We start from the raw sequence: 19,424 nt of genomic DNA, 5'->3' as shown, positions 1-19,424 counted from the left end.
CTTTAAAACATAGCTGATAAAATCATTTCACTGGGAAGACTGTTTCAAACATTTTTGTTTACAACAAATGGCAATTGGGGGGCCGGAGGGAAGCTATTGAATTTAAGAAATCTACAATGCACAGTCAAGGCAAGTAGTACATAAAGGCAAAATGAAATTTTTTGTGCATACACTTACACAAATAAGTGTGAATAAAGGCTTTGTACCCAAATCATTCAAGTTTATTCCAGACCTCATTTGTTAACGTAAAGCAGATTAACTCAATATCTACATGAAAGGCTCTTTGATACGCTGCTGCTTTAAAATTGTCAGTTGCTCTCTGAGATTTGCTCTAAACTACTTCAAATGCTTCTCTCCTTTACCCAGGCTTTCACTGGACTAAAACAGGCCAATATATAGCTATTGTGGTCATAATTGTACTTCTGAAGCCAGTAAGTTTAAAGTGATACATAGTCAAGATATAGCAAGCTGTAGTGTAATTTTACTTTCAAGGTTTGTGAAGGAGTTCTTTGGAACATTTAAATGAGCAGAAGAGAAAGGGGAAAGATTCAGAGTAGCTATTGATTAACCCAAATACAATTAGCTTACAGCACATGAGAAACCGAAGCTGCTAACTGAACATTTCTGAAAGGCATCTGTAACATATATGTAGATGTAACTTTATGTGCCACAGCAGAAGGATAAAGTTTGGAAAACATTTCAGAGCCAAGAAGTGAAATAAACTGTTTAGATGTTCAGGATGAATACAGATTTCGAGATCACCAATTTCTGTTCATATGCAGTATGTAACTGAAAATTCATTACATGCTTTTGGGGGGCAACTGTATTTTACATTTGTCCCTTCCCCCTCTTGATGAAGATACTGAATACTTGTTTTACTGTGTACCATCTATACCATTTGCATTTTTGGATATTTAGGGCCAAATTCCTGCTCCAAGTTATGTTGACGTAAATCTAGAGTTATTCCATTAACTTCAGTTGATTTATCCCCAATTTGCACTGATGTAATCAAGAGCAAAATTTGATTTGTGATTTCATAATATTCTGTTTCTATTATATGACTGTACAACAAACACCTATTTGAGGGCTTGAATGCAAGTTAAATACTAGAAAAAATATCAAACAAGAATACACACAAATCACACATGGCCAAAACAAAATGTAACAAAAATCTTTAGTGGAAAATGTTACCCTCCCCCATTTACGGATGTTAAAAAATACATAAAGTGTTCATTTTAAAATTGGAAATTAGTTTGTGACAAGGCTTGATTACATAGCCATTTGTTTCCTAAGTTCTTATTGCTGCAATATGTGAAGTAGTATTATGCAACTTCATACCTTCAACAGTAAAGTTCAACTATGTCCAGGTAAAATTATACTTGAAATTAACTAGCACTTCAATCCCTCTATTTAAACTTGAAACAGTCTTCTCAAACACAGAGACTGACTGACACATTTGTCACCATAAAACTGCAAGTTCACTGCATAGAGGTTCCTTATTTTGTACAAAGGGATCAACTAAATAAGATATTTTATATTTTCCTAGTTGTAAAATCCAGAATAATCCAGTGGCAGATTGCAGTGTCATGAAAACTGGGCTCAGGAAGGATTTTAGCCACCATCAGGCACAGTGGATGGGAATATAGTGCAGGTAACATCTATCATTTGAAGAGATGAGGGTCATCTACCAATATATTCTAAACTTTTCAAAAGAGTGTGGTGTGACAGAAGTTATAAAAAATGGAGAGAAAAAAAGGTGTGTGTGTGGGGGGGAAAAGTAGAATCTTGGTCCATTGAGCAGAATGGAAGGCTCATACCTTGATTCCTAGGGCACAACCACAAAAAACTCTAGTGAGAAAGATTCTAACAATTAACTGATAACTTATGACTGTGTTTATCCTGGCCAGGGAAATCATGTTAACACTTCACTAATAAACCACATTGTGCTGGTTAGAAAACACTATCTTGTTTTTCCCAACCACAGCAGATGGGATCTAAACATGCTAGAAGCTGATTCATTAAACCACATGGTACACTGACCACTGTTTCTCTCACCAGCACAGACAGGGACCTTGTAAAATTGAGCTAGTGATTTTAGTTCCTAATCAAGCTAGTTGTTCATGTCATACTGCCCCTCCTCCCCCCAAAAAGCAAATACTACTGTAATTGGCACCATTGCTGGCAATCTCAGTAGAGACACCAAAGACTGAGTTAGCACAGAAACTACCACCATCTCACTCTTTAGAACAGAACTGAGAGGCACACTGGTAGGGAAGCTTCCCTTAATTAAAAAAAAAGACCATATTTGACAGTAGCAATCCAAGCAACTAAATTTTACAGCAGGTGTTGTTATTAATGTGAAATACTGCAGTACTACTGCTGCCTGTGCTGTATCTGTCTTATGGGTACAAAGCACTTCAATTTTCAGTGTGGTCAATCTTCCACCTTACATAAGCAGTAAAATGAAAAATATTTAGCACTTAGATAGCATTTTAGATCTTCAAAACATGTTATAGATTTCAGCTAATCCTCACAACACTCCATGAGGTAAGTATTCTTAGTTGTACAGATGCGGAAACAGAGAGAGAGAATTTAAGTGACATGTCCAAGGCCACAGGGAGAGTTAGTGGCAAATCTGGTGTTAGAATTTAGGAGTTTGTCTTCCTCTCTTGTGCTCAGTCCATTTGACCATTCTCATAAAAAAAACCACACCTTTATTTTAAAAGGTGACTAAGTCATTTCAGTTTCAATTATATAAAATGTTTTATAATAGAAGTACTAAATTTATTTTAATTTTAATTTTTAATTAAGATGATTTCTTTATAATTAGATTTAAGAAATGCAATGGACTTTTTGGACCAAGGTTGTTCTCTAAAACCATATGGTTTAAATAACATATAGGGTGATATCCAGCTAAACGTTTAAAACAAGGCATGTTTTAAAAATTGTGGCTTAGGTAAGTGCTATACACTATCGGGCAGAAGACCCAAATTTAAATCTCAGACATACTTGACTAGCAGGATTTAGATGCACAGAGGAAACAGTTTTTTCCAAATTCTGAGGAAAACAAAGTCCTTTATCACTCAAGGAGAAAACTTGCCAATTAGGTACCGCATTAAACAGACTTCCTATGTGATTTACAGGAGATGATTAAGATGTAATGAGGCCTGGAAGTGGAGGTTCAGTGAACACAATCCCTCCCTAATCCGCATGGACCTCTGTTCCCCCAGTCCTTGTATTTCATTACCCAACCAGATACCCTTTGTTTACAGGACTCTAGCCTCTAGTGGGTTGAAGCATAGGGAAGTAGTTAGGTTAGTGCTAAACAGTAGCTGTGTGGGGTTGGGAAACCCTGAAGCTAGAAATTATTGTTTAAACCAAAAAGAAGGGGAGATGCAGGGAAGAGAAAAATTATTTGGATCTCTAACCTGAGAATTAAGACACTGTGATAGCAATCTATTTTGGTAAAAAATCATCTTAAGTTTTGACAAAAATATAGTACAGTTATGATACATGGTTTATAATTAAATCAATTTGATTTCTCTATGCCTATTTTTTTTTAAAAATTGACAATTTTTAAAAAGCATTATTCACTTTGTACAGTGAGTGGAAACTCAATGCAGTGATGTTAATCACATCAGTGTCTTTAAACAGAAGGTTAGGACCTGATTCAAAGTCCCCTGAAGTCATTGGGAGTCTGTTGTATAGACTTCGGATCTTGCTCTTAGTGGCTGAGTTTCAAAGAATCTCATTGAAGGCTGTCTTTAAGAAGAGAGTGTGATCAAGTAGTTTAGGTACTGAAACGGCCAGCAGAAAGGCCAGAACTTAACAAAAACATATTCCCAGAACTTTAGTGACATCTATGAGGTTGTTACACAAGCATGCAGAAATATCTTTGCATTTGCTCTACAAGAAACACTAGATGGGGTGGGAAGATCAATGTTTAACATTCTGACATGAAAGGAAAAAAAAGAACAAAAATAGGAAAAATATGTTGTCAAGCTTATGAGATATATGTGACAAAGTTAAAAAATTGCAAATTAAAAACACTGGACAGTGTCCCTTTAACATAAAACATATGTTTAAAATAAAAGAGCAAACAAACATAACATTTTAATTAATCTTTGACAATTTTTGAACATCAATGTAGCTACAAAAACAGCTACATTGTGTCAGTTGTCTTGAACACACAATGGGCCAGATTCATCTAAAAGGTAATTGGTAGGTGTACTATATTGTTTGAATGTTAACAAATTAGTAGGCTGATTTATTGCTGACTTAATTATTCTAGGGAATTCCCAAATTTCCATAGTTTATAAAAATTTAGAAGTTCATATTGAGGTAAATAAAGTAGTTCTGAAAATATTGGAGCCATTTGTTATGACAGTGGTTATTACTCTTAATAAGAACCAGAAAAAATAAAAATATTTGTCATTATCCCTTTGAAGAATCTGCCCCAGAGGTTCAACTCTTGGTATTGCCAGGTAGATTAGCAATTATTACTGTTGCTCATGTTTCTAGGACTTAATGCCCTTCAGCCAAAGGACTATGTTTTGAAGACACTTACTTTTATAAAAAGTAAAAACTCAGACATGAACTTTAAAAGCAGCTCCAATAAATTTGTCATCCATTTGCTGGAACAATTGGAAGAAAGATGGAATAATGCAGAAGGATACAATGGTAATTCCCCATCACTAGTGCAAGAGTAATTTTGTTGCACACACAAGAAATCTCTTAAGGAAAGCGATAGGGTTTCTAGGAATAAATTTGAAGACAATTCCCTGTCTTGCAAATATGACTAAAAATATGTTCAAATAGACGATATACAATATTAACTGTGAAGGGATGTTGTCTAACAAATTTTATGGTTACCTTTTAAAGTGTATGTTTGCTCCAGCCCAGTTTTCATATTAACAGTGGATTAAAATAAAAGTGAAAAAATTCTGTTGAAAAGATAGCACTTTCTGCCCTTGTATTCCATTCACATTGTTACATGCATGAATTTAACTCAAAAAGTACGTCCTGAATCACTATGACTAGCACAGTGGTACAGACGTATGCCATTTTGGGTAATATGATTGGTTTTGAGATGAACAGCTGAAGGATGGCACAGAGTTGCAAACATGATGCTATACACAGCACTGTAAAGGTGTATATTCTGTACATTTTATATAAATGTAAAAACCACATGGAAAACATTCAACAGCACAATTTAGCAGAGGTATCAAGCACAAGGCCCAAGGGCCAAATTCTTCCCCACCCACACCCCTCACAAAAAGCAATTTTATCTGGCATGCAGAATGTGCGTTTGCCTCAGTTTTGTCAGGTTTATGACTACTGGCAAAGTATGCCTTGCTTCCGTATTCTTGTGTTACTCTCCCTTGTTGTTCCACTATATCCGTCTATCAGTTGGCAGGATGAAATGTATGTACATCTTAACTGCTCAAGTGCTGACACACAAAACTGAGTGAGAGCAGAGGAGAGCACCACAAATCTGGAGGTGGTGGTGGAAAAAAATCACCACAAATCCTAATTATCTTTCCAACCCTTGAATCAAATGTATATGGCCCTTGGGTAAAATAGAGTTTGAAACCCCTAGTCTAGCATAATTATTTTATCTAATGCCCCAACTTAAAAACAGTTTGTATAAATCAATAATTTACACCCTTTGAATTGTTATTGCTTAAGCAAACAGTTCAGTGTAGAAATACGTTGCAGCTGTGCGCGACTTGGATGTGGATTAAAACAGATAGTGAAAGTAAAACTACACATGAATGTTGCATTAGACTCACACCCCAACATAACACATGTCAACAAAAAGGGCTGCAACAGGTACACAGCAGCTTAATGCCAACATCCTGAACCAACTCTGAAGACTCAAATGTTGCCTTAGATTTCTTGTCTAAAGTATATCACTTTTTTTTGTTTTGTTTTAAATTAAGGCAATGAAATGGCTACAGTTCCTAAAGTTCATTTTAGGGGAACAAAAATATACACCTTTTTCCTTCTGAACTTTAGGCAGCAGAATATAATGTAGAAACCTGTATTACATAAAACATGCAACATCAGGTGATGTAGAAAAACAAAACTAAACACAAAAGTTAAAAAATACCATTTGGTGTTTTTCCCTTGGATCATAAACTCAATCTTCAGAGAGAAAAAATAAAGCTTCAATCAGCTACACTGTTTACAGTTTTGTATGTGTCTACATCATACTCTAATATGGTTTTCAGGAAAAAAAAAAATCTTTAAAAGTTTGTCCAGCCACTTATGTTTTAAGCTAATGGGGAAAAGGCACTATTTTTCACTGTGCCCATATCTGTTTGCACATATATGGAATTTTCTTTTAAATTTCAATTTGTTGTTCATTCCCTACAACATACAAGTAATGACAGATTGTGACTAACACAATAGCAGAAGCTGATTCAAAGTTGACCTCTCCTATTCAACTGTGTTATATCAAACTTCCAGGCTCTCTAAAATCTGAGATGGCTGCAAAGAACCCAGAAACAGGTACAAGGTTTAGTCAGCTTTCAGCATTTCTCAGTGCATTTTGCAGAAAGGGTCTAAATTAGGCATAGAGTTTTGTTGTTGTTTATTTTACACAGAGGAGTCCACCAACATTTGCCATAAATTCTTCTAAACTCTTTAGGAAGGCCATCTTCTGCTTACGGTCCAGTGAAGGAGGAGTGCTGCTTGCAGTAAGCTTGTTGAATGCATCTGCTAACCGCTGGTAAATGACTGGATCTTGTTGACTTGATAGTAATGTTTCAACTAGTTCTGAATATTCAGCCTGTTGAAGAAACAGCAGTGATTACTACACAGGAAATAGAATACAAATATATCCACACACCTTCCTTTGTCAGGAGGAAAATTCCCACAAACTTTGTGGTGGAAAGTTATAAGTTGTTTCCAGAGATTTAGATAAGAATACCGAGTTACGAACTAGGTAAGACCTTCAGCCAGATCAAGTGGCTGCCTTGATAAAGCTCTAAAAGCCTTCAGCTCCAGTCACTGCTGTCACAATTTCAGGGTAACTGCACCTGTATTTCCCTCTTTCCCCCCCGTGGTCCACTCCAGGAGTGCCCAGTCAGGTCTCCAGCCACCACCTGTCTCTGGGCAAGGACCATTATCCTACTCCCTTCTGATGGGGTTTTATGGCTGCACAATTCCCTACTTTACACTGTGCTATCCCCACCAAGCCAGTCTACCTAAAGACTAACACCTGTGCTTTGCTTTCTCTCTAAGGGCTATGAACAATGTATGGCCAGCAACTACAAGTTATCACACAGCTCTTTCTAAGCAAGCACATGTATTCTTAAAGTAACCGTGTTACAGAGAAAACATTAAAACAACAACAAAAGTTCCTACATGCATGATAAAAGCTTACCAGAAATCACCCAGCAGTCTTATGGGGCCCTAATAGGCCAAAGTCTCTCCAACCCTTCTGCAAGGGTTGGGGGCTCCCTTTGAACAGAAGGTCTTTGCCCATTTTAAACCCAGCCTTTTTGAATCAAAAACCCCTTTCTCTGTGTCTGTTGGTCTGTGGAAAACCCCAGTTTGAACCAGTATATGCAAGCCTCCCCAGGGGTACCACCTCTCTGGAGGCGTTTACAACCTAAGTGATTCACCTTAATCAACCCCCACTGCTTTTGGTTCCTGGAGGAGTTGTGGTAACTCTGCCCCCTGGAGCTGAATACAAGCCCTGGCCCACAGTGATACATAAACCATTCATAAACTTAATACAATAAGGTCTGCAAAGATATTGCAACATCTGTCACAACCTAAATTCCCTCTAAGCTGCGCGGCCACGCAGCAGCCTATTAAGTGCCGCACAGGTGCTCAGGGCTGTGGTGGGGAGTGATGCCTTTCCTCCAGCCCCGGACTTGCCGCAGCAGAGAGAGGCGCCTCTCCCCCCACCAGCCCAGGTGTTGCTGCAGGGAGAGAGAGATGGGGGGGAGTCCTCTCTCCCTGATGTAGCCCCCGGGCAGCCTGCACCCCAAACCCCTCATCCCCGGCCCCACCCCAGAGCCTGCACCCTCAGCCGGAGTCCTCACCCCCCCCCAGACCTGAGACCCCTCACACACCCCAAACCCTTCATCCCTGGCCCCACCCCAGAGCCTGCACCCTCAGCTGGAGTCCTCACCCCCCTGCACTCCAACTCTCTGCCCCAGCCCTGAGACCCCTCCCCACACCCGCTACATGAATTTTGTTAGGTGCACCAATATGGAGGTGATGTGTCACACATCACCTCCATATCAGTGCACATAACAAAATTCATTCTGCACATGCGTGGGAAAAATTCAAGACAACACTGGTCACAACCACCATTAACAACATTGCAGCTGAGATGAGTGCAGGGCCATTGCTCTTCCTGCTTGAAATGAGTCCCCTCACACCAGACTGCTTCCTGATTCCCATTTCTGTCAGACTCATCCCCACAAACTGCTTCTCTCTCAAAGTCTTTCACTGCCTCCCCACCACTTTTCTTTCACACAAACTCATCCTCCATCCAGTATCTTTGGCATCCTCCAACCCCACCCTGCATCCTTTTCCTTTCCCTCCTAGTCTCATGCTCATTCATCTCCTCTACATACATATTTCTCTACCCACACCTGTAAAAAGAAACCTTAATTTTTGAATAAAGTAACAAAAAATGGCAACATGAAATGTGCAGTAACCTATAAGGAAATGCGTGACCTTACATTTGGAGCCTTCGTGTTCTCCATTCCCTATTCCCTCTTTTTTAAAATCTTCATTTGTCACATCATGCCTAAGTAGATAACGAGCATCCTACACACTCTCTGCAAAGTGCCTACCACACCTTTGTAAGCTGCATGAAATAACTGCCATTTTCACCAGCACAGATCAAACATGAAGGCGGGCGAAGATATAAATAACATTTCTCACCAATGGTAAGGTAACAGCAATGAAACAGAGTTTGACAGAAAGCATTCCTGCTGTGCTACAAAAATATAAGCTAGCTTTGTCCAAACTCCCAACTATATGTATACAATTTTGTATGAGAGGTGCAAACTCCTTGGCTAAAACTCCATATAGTGTTTTGCAGAGAACAGACTTAAACATTTTATTAAAGCGAATGTTAAAAAATTATACAATATACAGGTTAAGAAAAGAGTGTCTGTATATCTGGGTATAGTGTTTAGATTATCCACAAATACGAAGTTTGTTTTAAAAGTCATAAGATACATATAATACATAATCAGCAATAACACAAATTTAGGTGAATAAATTTAACAATACAGTTTAGATATTAGCATCCAAATATTTGGGTACATTACTCATAAAAAGTTATACAGAGAGTTGGTTGTGAAAAGCAAATATATCAACAAGTGAAGATTGTCTCAGTAATTGAGAATTTAGGGTAGGTTGTCTGCTAAAAAATACAATCCATCAGGGAAGTATCTGAGTTACCTTCCTGTCTGTGCTTCTCATCGGCACTGCAGTTCATCTCTCCTGATGTTGCCTATGTCCAGTGATGTGTTCTAGGTAGATGTCTCTCAACCACCTGATGGCGTCTGACACCATAAGTCGCCACATCAGCGGAACATAGCACTGACCAATTCCACATTCTCTCAACACTCGCTCATTACTGGGATCCCATGCGCCCAGGCCTCTGACGATCAGCGCATGAGTTTGAACCTTGTAGCCCCTAGCTCTCAAGGTGTCAGCCAGAGGTGTATTCTCTGAGAGCCAGGGGCTACGAGGTTCAAACTCACTCACTGATCGCCGGAGCCCTGGGCGTATGAGACCCCTACTACAACTCACATCATTCTTTTTCCTATACAGGCCATTTCCTCAGTTATCCAGTTACTCCATACTTCCCAAGTAAGAAACAGCTGAAAATCCTAGAAGAGTTATCACGAGAGACTAACACTTCAAATCTTCAAAAAAAGATTTGTAAATGCTGTTTTTGCCTTAAAATCAAATCACCAAACCAACCAACCAAAACAAAAACAAAAAAAATACTAATGATGGTCTGGGCCCAAAAAGACACTTGTGGGGAAAAATGCCCTCCTTTCAGTGGAAAGGCATTAAACAAAAACTATGGAACACTGAAGACAGCCCAAATGACTGCTAGGAAGTGAAAATTACACTTCTGACTATCTCTAGGCTCATAGGGAAGGTTGAATTGGGGGAAGGAACGGAATTTATCTGGGAGAAGATTTTGGTCTTTTTAATTTTCTTTTGTTTGGTGCCCAGAAGGCTCATCAAATCCACCATCTTCTTTCAGCCCCATGGGGGACTGGATTGTGGGAAAAGAGGAGGATCAGAATTGCATGTTGTGGTTGCCACATTTTCTTCATTTTTTCTCTGAGTATGGAAAGTCTGTGTGTAACATACGACTCTGGACATCTCATTTACAATTTTGCCTTGCACTTCTGAACTTTTACATTATTTCCATATGAGTAAACTGCATTTCTGTTCAGGGTGAACAACTCAAAGGATGGCCTGTGGGGTCATGTCCAGTCGTGGCTATCTACAAATAAATAATGGGTATCACTAGGAAGAATAAAAATCCATCCTGAAAATATTATGGAAAGAGAATTAAGACTAATAACTACATGTGCAGGACTGGACTAGTCAGTCACAGAAAAAAGGCTTATTCAGCATACCACTTTTCCTGTGTGGCTGGTCAGAGCATCCGAGCTCGGACTGCTGTCCAGAGCGTCAACAGAGTGGTGCACTGTGGGATAGCTCCCGGAGCTATTACCGTCGATTTCCATCCACACCTAGCCTAATTCGACATGGCCATGTCGAATTTAGCGCTACTCCCCTCGTTGGGGAGGAGTACAGAAGTCGAATTTAAGAGACCTCTATGTCGAACTAAATAGCTTCGTGGTGTGGATGGGTGCAGAGTTAATTCGATGTAACGGTGCTAAATTCGACATAAACTCCTAGTGTAGACCAGGCCTTAGAGTGGAGATTGTAAAAACACCGGAATCAATCAGAACACAGCTTTTTTTTGGAAGGGAGGAGGTCATACCCTAATGTTAATATGGAACTGGACTTGAACAGAGAAGTGGTGGCTCACAAAGAAAAACACTTTTTCTTATAAAAGCAGTGAATTGCTGTAACAGACACAAAACACCTTGAGGAGCTGAGACTGGACACTCAGGCCACATGCAGACCAGCAGCAGTTTACCAGTACAGGAACATGGTAAACTTTACCAGCAAATGCTCATATGCACACAGCTATACCTGCAAAACTGTGCTTTGTATCAGAATAATAACCCACCCACCCTAGGTATAACTGCTTCGACCTTGGGGACTTCTGCCAGTCAGGGTCCAGGATCACACCTCCTCACGCCCCTGACCGACAGTGATGCCAGCAGAAGTCTGGAGTGTAGATATAGCCTGTACTGAGATATATCTATAATCTATATCTATCTATCTATCTATATAAAATATAGTTGTACCAGTACAATCCCTATACTGGTATAGCTTATTCCCCTTCCCAAATGGGAATAAACTATATTAGAATAAGCACTTTTATATTGGTTTTACTGTGTCAACACTTGGGGGTGGTGGTGTTCCCATTATTAGTATAGTTAAAGTGGTATAATATGTGTATGTAAACAAGGACTAAACGAACAACCTGGTACAGTGACAAATTTTTTTGCTGGGACACACCCACATACGGGTGAATACCAGACTATCCACCATGTAAGGTTTTTAGTGTTTATTTTTGTATTATAAAAGTTATTGCTCCCCTCAGCGATATTTTTAACAGTCAGTCTGAGGCATGTTAGCTGCCTGTTTTTATTCTCTTTTTATTCCCCACTACTTGGCTTTAAGCAGGGCTCATATTGAGCTAGTATGGCATACCAGCCTTGGTGTGCTATGCGCAAACACACCTGAGTGGATTATATGCCTACACCCGTATATCAAAGAACGACAGATACAGAACAGGTAAGTAACTGTTTTCTCTCTAGCACATATGCAAGTCATCAGAATGAGCCACGGCTCAAGGTAGATTATGCTGATGTTTAAAACATGATTGTGTGTGCTCTCTGAGCACCACTGGGCTCCTTAGGTGGGGCTTGAACATATCCCTGAGATCTGCTGGACTCCTTGGGTTTAGCTCCTTCTTGATTGGGAGAGAAATAAATTGGTGATAATGTATTAACCCTAGATATTAAAAAATCGGAGGCACCCAAAATCATGAGTGGCTTAAAATCAAGAGATTATAAATTTTGGGGTTCATTTTGTTTGCCTTGGGTTTCTGAGCTTTTAGGGTGCACTTGGGTCACATTGTCAAATGTTTTTCTTCACAACCATGGAAGTTAGAAATGTACTGTTCTGTTTTTAATGAAGGCTGAAATTTCTCATGTAACAACTTGTCTCCAGGAGCTAAGCTTTAAGGAAAATATCAAATATTGGCAAGTGTTGGCAACCCTAACCAAGAGCTGGAAACAGAGTCCATAAGGACGGCATGCATGTCATGCACCTCCTTATGGCCCCTCTCTAGGCTATATAAGGGTGATGGAACCCTGATTACCATCAGTTCCTTCACATCCCAGGGAGCTAGACTAAGTCTCCAATGATGAGGGGTGGGTTGTGGAATACACGTCAGCACCCACATATTGAAGAACAGTTACAGAACAGGCTTGAGAGTCCACCTAATTGGAATCGATATGAGCAAGCACTCGAAGAAGAAAAGGCAGCTACTCACCTTTGTAACTGTTGTTCTTCGAGATGTGTGGCTCATATCCATTCCAAACCCGCCCTCCTTCCCCTCTGTCGGAGTAGCCGGCAAGAAGGAACTGAGGGGGCGCTGGGTCGGCAAGGGCATATATCCAGCGCCATAAGGGCGCCACTCCAGGTGGCGCCTCAGCCGACCCACCGAGTGTTGCTAGGGTAAAAATCTTCCGACTATCGTGCACGCGGCGCGCGCAATATATAATTGGAATATATATGAGCAACACATCTCGAAGAACAACAGTTACAAAGGTGAGTAACCGTCTTTTTCTCTGTGCTGGTATGTCCGATAACACAGGAGGTCAGCTGTACATCAGTACCCGCAGCAATTCCAGGTCCATCAGCTCCTTCAACTTTAGGACACAGTTTGCAAATGCTGACTGCCACGTTACTGATGAAGAAACAGGCACTGTCCATAGTCGGGGTATCAGCAGATAAAATGTCGACTACCGAATCCTCGACCTCCACCACCTCCTCCACCTGGAGGTTCATGTTTTGTGCCACCCTGTGAAGCAAGTCTTGGTGTGCACGGAGATCTATAGGTGGGAGGCCAGAAGAGGACGTACCCACCACCGCCTCGTCAGCCGAAGACGAGGAGGATCCGCCCGGGACTAATGGGCCCTGGGGCAAGTCTTGCTGGGTGGGGGGTCCGGCTGCCCTAGGTCCACCATGCTAGGGGCATGGGCCTGAGCTGAGGGTAGGGCCGTCGTCTCCGAGCCCCCTGGGGGTGGAGGGGGCGACTGACAGTGGCCTCCGGGACCTGGGGTTCCGAGTGGGCAGAGCGAGAAGCCCCCGAGGGGACACCTTGGGCCTGATGGTATGCTCAAGGGGTCCAAAAGGACCATTGTGTGGGGAACCCTGAGCAGGATCCTGCCCTTCGTCGTGCCATTGGCTAGTGCCGTCCGCGTCTTGGTCATGGATGTGGTAGCCACTTTCCGCTTGGGACGACCTCGAGTTAGGGCGGGACGGCCAAGGTGGAGCCGCTCGCTCATGCTGGGTCGCACTGTCCTGCCTTGTCGCCTCGCACCGCGCAGATGGAGATCGGCACCGTGGTCTCGCGCGGTACCGCGACCTGGATCGGGACCAATGGTCGTATCGGTGCCGGGAGGCAGATCTGGATCTCGACGAAAATCTACAGGCGGGGCGGTGCTGGGATCGACTCCGAGTAGATCGGCGCCAGGATCGGTACCGACCATACCGGGAAGATCTTCGTGAGGCGAAGCGGCACTGCGAGTGCGAACAGCACCGAGATGGTGATCGGTGCCGGGACTGCGAGCAGTGCCATGGACAAGACCAATGTCTGGATCAGGACCGCGAACCTGGACTGGGACCGGGATCGGTGCCGACCCGTCTCGCTCTGCGACGGAGGACGCATCATGGAGGGCTTCCCTTTTGAGGGAACAGCCCGCACCAGCGGTACCGAAGGTTGTGACAGTCCTGGCTCAATGAGCACAATCAGGTTGCGTGCCGTGGAGAAAGTCTCCGGGGTGGAAGGTAGGCCAAGCTCAACCGCAGTACGCATCGGGGAGCTTATGTGCACCGGACTCAACGGCGCTTGTGGCACCGGAATTGACGGTGCTGGAGTTGGAGCCTTCGCGGGGCAGTCCGGCACGGGACACTGCTCCAAGGGGGGCACAGGCGGTGCCGGCAACTGTACAGGAGCAGCAGGTTGCTTGTGCTGCTTCTTGGGTCCCAGAGACAGCGAGCGGTGCCGCGCTGGTAGCGGTGCCGGAGACGTCCAGTGCCAGGAGTCTTTGCCGGTGCCGGGTCGTGAAGCTGTTGTTTCCAGTGCCGGAGGCGCGCTTTGGACCGACAGGGCCAGGTCTCGGCACGGAGCCGAAGACATTGGGCTAAGTGCCGCTTCCACAAGGAGCTGCTTCAAGCGAAAGTCCCGCTCCTTTTTAGTCCGAGGCTGGAATGCCTTACAAATGTGGCACTTATCTGATTGATGGGATTCCCCCAGGCACTTCAAACAGGAGTCGTGGGGGTCTCCCATAGGCATCAGCTTAAGGCAGGCCGAGCACGTTTTGAAACCCGGAGACCTAGGCATGAGCCCGGGTACTGGGAGGGAGGGAAGGGGAGAAACCCCTTACCCCCAATTACTATGTACACTAACAACAATAACTACTATTAACTACAACTATAAACTACTAACAACTACTCTATAACAACTATCTACAAGTATAAACGAGCTAAGAGCTAGGGAAGTGGAGATCAGCTAAGCCGCGCTCCACAGTTCCAACGACTGTCACGGGCAGTAAGAAGGAACTGAGGGGGCGCTGGGTCAGCAGGGGCATATATCCGGCACCATAAGGGCGCCACTCCAGGGGGCGCCTCAGCCGACCCACTGAGTGTTGCTAGGGTAAAAATCTTCCGACGATCGTGCACGCAGCGCGCGCATGCCTAATTGGAATCGATATGAGCAAACACTCTAAGAAGAATAAATCTGATGCTGTCATAAAGGCTTGCGAGGTGATAGGTACCAAAAGGAACAGTGCCAGACAGCATACTGTGACATCCGTAGGTAATGGACTCGATAGCTCTCTCTCTCTCTCGAGTCAACGGTACGGTACCAGGATCCTCCCACCTCGTTACCAGGGAGACATAGGTTGATGGGTCTTGATGTCGCTGACAGCCTTTTCTGGATGAAGAGAATGATCAATTTCTCTTTGATTTCTGATGGCGCTGATTAGTTTTATGGGTCTTCTGGGGAAGGTGAACAAGCCTTTCTCTTCTCTTCAGGAAGAAAGGAGAGCAGCAGAATACGGACCCTGGACTTCAGAAAAGCAGACTTTGACTCTCTCAGGGAACAGATGGGCAGGATCCCCTGGGAGAATAACATGAAGGGCAAAGGGGTCCAGGAGAGCTGGCTGTATTTTAAAGAATCCTTATTGCGGTTGCAGGAACAAACCATCCTGATGTGTAGAAAGAATAGTAAATATGGCAGGCGACCAGCTTGGCTAAACAGTGAAATCCTTGCTGATCTTAAACGCAAAAAAGAAGCTTACAAGAAGTGGAAGATTGGACAAATGACCAGGGAGGAGTATAAAAATATTGCTCAGGCATGCAGGAGTGAAATCAGGAAGGCCAAATCACACTTGGAGTTGCAGCTAGCAAGAGATGTTAAGAGTAACAAGAAGGGTTTCTTCAGGTATGTTAGCAACAAGAAGAAAGTCAAGGAAAGTGTGGGCCTCTTACTGAATGAGGGATGCAACCTAGTGACCAAGGATGTGGAAAAAGCTAACGTACTCAATGATTTTTTTGCCTCTGTCTTCACGAACAAGGTCAGCTCCCAGACTGCTGCACTGGGCAGCACAGTATGGGGAGAAGGTGACCAGCCCTCTGTGGAGAAAGAAGTGGTTCGGGACTATTTAGAAAAACTGGACATGCACAAGTCCATGGGGCCGGATGCGCTGCATCCGAGGGTGCTAAAGGAGTTGGCGGATGAGATTGCAGAGCCATTGGCCATTATTTTTGAAAACTCATGGCGATCGGGGGAGGTCCCGGATGACTGGAAAAAGGCTAATGTAGTGCCCATCTTTAAAAAAGGGAAGGAGGAGGATCCAGGGAACTACAGGCCAGTCAGCCTCACCTCAGTCCCTGGAAAAATCATGGAGCAGGTCCTCAAGGAATCAATTATGAAACACTTAGAGGAGAGGAAAGTGATCAGGAACAGTCAGCATGGATTCACCAAGGGGAAGTCGTGCCTGACTAACCTAATTGCCTTCTATGATGAGATAACTGGCTCTGTGGATGAGGGGAAAGCAGTGGATGTGTTATTCCTTGACTTTAGCAAAGCTTTTGATACGGTCTCCCACAGTATTCTTGCCGCCAAGTTAAAGAAGTATGGGCTGGATGAATGGACTGTAAGGTGGATAGAAAGCTGGCTAGATCGTCGGGCTCAACAGGTAGTGATCAATGGCTCCATGTCTAGTTGGCAGCTGGTTTCAAGCGGAGTGCCCCAAGGGTCGGTCCTGGGGCCGGTTTTGTTTAATATCTTTATTAATGATCTGGAGGATGGTGTGGACTGCACTCTCAGCAAGTTTGCAGATGACACTAAACCGGGAGGCGTGGTAGATACACTGGAGGGTAGGGATCGGATATAGAGGGACCTAGACAAATTAGAGGATTGGGCCAAAAAAAACCTGATGAGGTTCAACAAGGACAAGTGCAGAGTCCTGCACTTAGGACGGAAGAATCCTATGCACTGCTACAGACTAGGGACCGAATGGCTAGGTAGCAGTTCTGCAGAAAAGGACCTAGGGGTCACAGTGGACGAGAAGCTGGATATGAGTCAACAGTGTGCTCTTGTTGCCAAGAAGGCTAACGGCATTTTGGGCTGTATAAGTAGGGGCATTGCCAGCAGATTGAGGAACGTGATCGTTCCCCTTTATTCGACATTGGTGAGTCCTCATCTGGAGTACTGTGTCCAGTTTTGGGCCCCACACTACAAGAAGGATGTGAAAAAATTGGAAAGAGTCCAGCGGAGGGCAACAAAAATGATTAGGGGTCTGGAGCGCATGACTTATGAGGAGAGGCTGAGGGAACTGGGATTGTTTAGTCTCCAGAAGAGAAGAATGAGGGGGGATTTGATAGCTGCTTTCAACTACCTGAAGGGGGGGTTCCAAAGAGGATGGAGCTCGGCTGTTCTCAGTGGTGGCAGATGACAGAACAAGGAGCAATGGTCTCAAGTTGCAGTGGGGGAGGTCTAGGTTGGATATTAGGAAACACTATTTCACTAGGAGGGTGGTGAAGCACTGGAATGGGTTACCTAGGGAGGTGGTGGAATCTCCTTCCTTGGAGGTTTTTAAGGCCCGGCTTGACAAAGCCCTGGCTGGGATGATTTAGTTGGGAATTGGTCCTGCTTTGAGCAGGGGGTTGGACTAGATGACCTCCTGAGGTCCCTTCCAACCCTGATAGTCTATGATTCTATGATTCTTGGGGTAGAATCAGAGTCCAGGGGTCCACTGGAACTACCATAGAAGTAGACGGTGTCAGAGAATGGCTGGCCGAACGATCCAACGAATACCCTGGTGCCAAGACAGGCTTTGTAGCCTGTTCCATCAGGTGCTGTTTTAACTGAAGGTCTCTGGAAATCAGTGTTAACTTTTTCAATGAACATTAGATACTGCTCCTTACCATAATGTGTTCCTCACCAAGACACAGTAAGCAGCATGTGTGCAGGTCACTATAAGGAACAGAGGCCCCACATGATGCCTGGTGCTTAAAACTTGGAGAATGCTGCATAACCTACTACAACTAACTAAACTAATGTTACACTACACTACACGACTGGTACTAACTGCTACTAACTATTTACACTACCAACTCTCAGTAAGTAGCTGTGACACAGGAAATAAATTGTGAGGAGAGAACTGCAGAGGGAGCTCAGACTTAAGCCACTGGTGGTAAGAAGGAATAGGGTAGGGACTGGTGCACCGCCATCCTTATGTAGCCTCAGGAGGGGCCACAAGGAGGTGCAGGATGTGCACACTGCCCCAGTGGGTACTGCTGCAAGGGGAAAAGTCTCCGGCTCCTAGTGTGCTAAGTGTAAACACACTTGAGTGGACTACGTCTGCAACCACTCGAAGAACCATCACCTTTTTTTCCCGCCCTCTCAATTTGACCCCAGCTGTAAGATTCCAAAACTGATTTAGCAACTGTTTGAAGAGACAAGAACTGCTGGATACTCATGAGAGAAAAACCTAGACTTCTGACCTTAAGGAAGGTGGGAGCAGAAGAAAGGAGTAACAGGCTAAACAGACAACATGAGAACGGCAGAACGTTTTTTTCCATAGAAAGGTGTTTCAAGAAAACTGGATTTATGTCAATGTGAGCACAGGGGGAGCCATAAAACCTAAGTAATACAAGTCTTTGTATAGTGACTTAAAAAAGTTAATATGGGACAAATTTGTAGTGTGGAAGATAAGAAATTTTCCACAGAACCACTCTAGGCACATGTGTTATTGTATTCCTAGAACCATTAAGTTAATACATATCTAGAAATAAAATTAATCAGACCCTTATTTAATTTTAACAACCATTCCAACTATGGAAGCCAGGACAGAAGTCCCTCTGGAGTTAAATTTGCTTCACAGCTCTACAACGTGTATTGGCAAAAATCTGATCAGCAAATTTGATTACATTTTGGTTCTACAAAGATGCTGGATGACATGGTGAACATTCATGGAATAATATAGATCTGTCAAAATGCTAATGAAAAATCAATAGGGAACAAGTAAAGATTGACTACAATGAAGCCACGTACCGAGGGAAAGGCATATAAACTGAAAATCCCACCTCTTCTGATATTATTTAAGTTTCTTCCTATGTCTTACTTGCACAGGAAAAATAATTAATTGCTGCCAAATACTGTCCTATAACTATTTCATTTCAACTAGGTATACCAGTAACCTTAGCATAATTCTGCATGCAAAATAGCTTTTGAACATTGTTTAAAAATGGGAAAATAACACCATACCTGATGCAAACACACTAATGTGTAGAATGCTTCACCTGCTGCAGTTGTCATCTCTGTATTGTGCTTTTGTAGTACCAGCATATCAAAGACCATCTGAAGTGATAAAACAAATTAATTATCTAAAATGCAGACTGTTAGGCTGCCACTATGTAACAAAGTAGAAGGGGAAATCTTGTTTAGGAAGCTAAAAGGAGCAGACCTATTGAAGACCGCTTCCTGA

At 43.0% G+C, this 19,424-nt stretch overlaps 1 protein-coding gene across 2 annotated transcripts in view; it reads right to left on the bottom strand.

Annotated features, from left to right (window-relative positions):
* Window positions 1-6,595: 6,595 nt before the first annotated feature.
* The window catches only part of XPO4 (exportin 4), a 147,576-nt gene continuing 134,747 nt past the window's right edge, over window positions 6,596-19,424 (bottom strand). The window contains exons 22-23 of one of the 2 annotated variants that reach the window (XM_065415784.1): window positions 19,205-19,297; window positions 6,596-6,793 (exon numbers count right to left, since the gene is read on the bottom strand). In XM_065415784.1, the coding sequence (XP_065271856.1) occupies window positions 6,596-6,793; window positions 19,205-19,297 (291 nt within the window). The remainder of the gene's footprint in view (window positions 6,794-19,204; window positions 19,298-19,424) is intronic. The other variant, XM_065415791.1, reaches the window with a different exon arrangement.

This window comes from Emys orbicularis, chromosome 1, assembly GCF_028017835.1.
Source record: "Emys orbicularis isolate rEmyOrb1 chromosome 1, rEmyOrb1.hap1, whole genome shotgun sequence".
NCBI lineage: Eukaryota > Metazoa > Chordata > Testudines > Emydidae > Emys > Emys orbicularis.
Note: the sequence above shows the minus strand (reverse complement) of the source record. Positions and strands in the feature narration are given on the sequence as shown.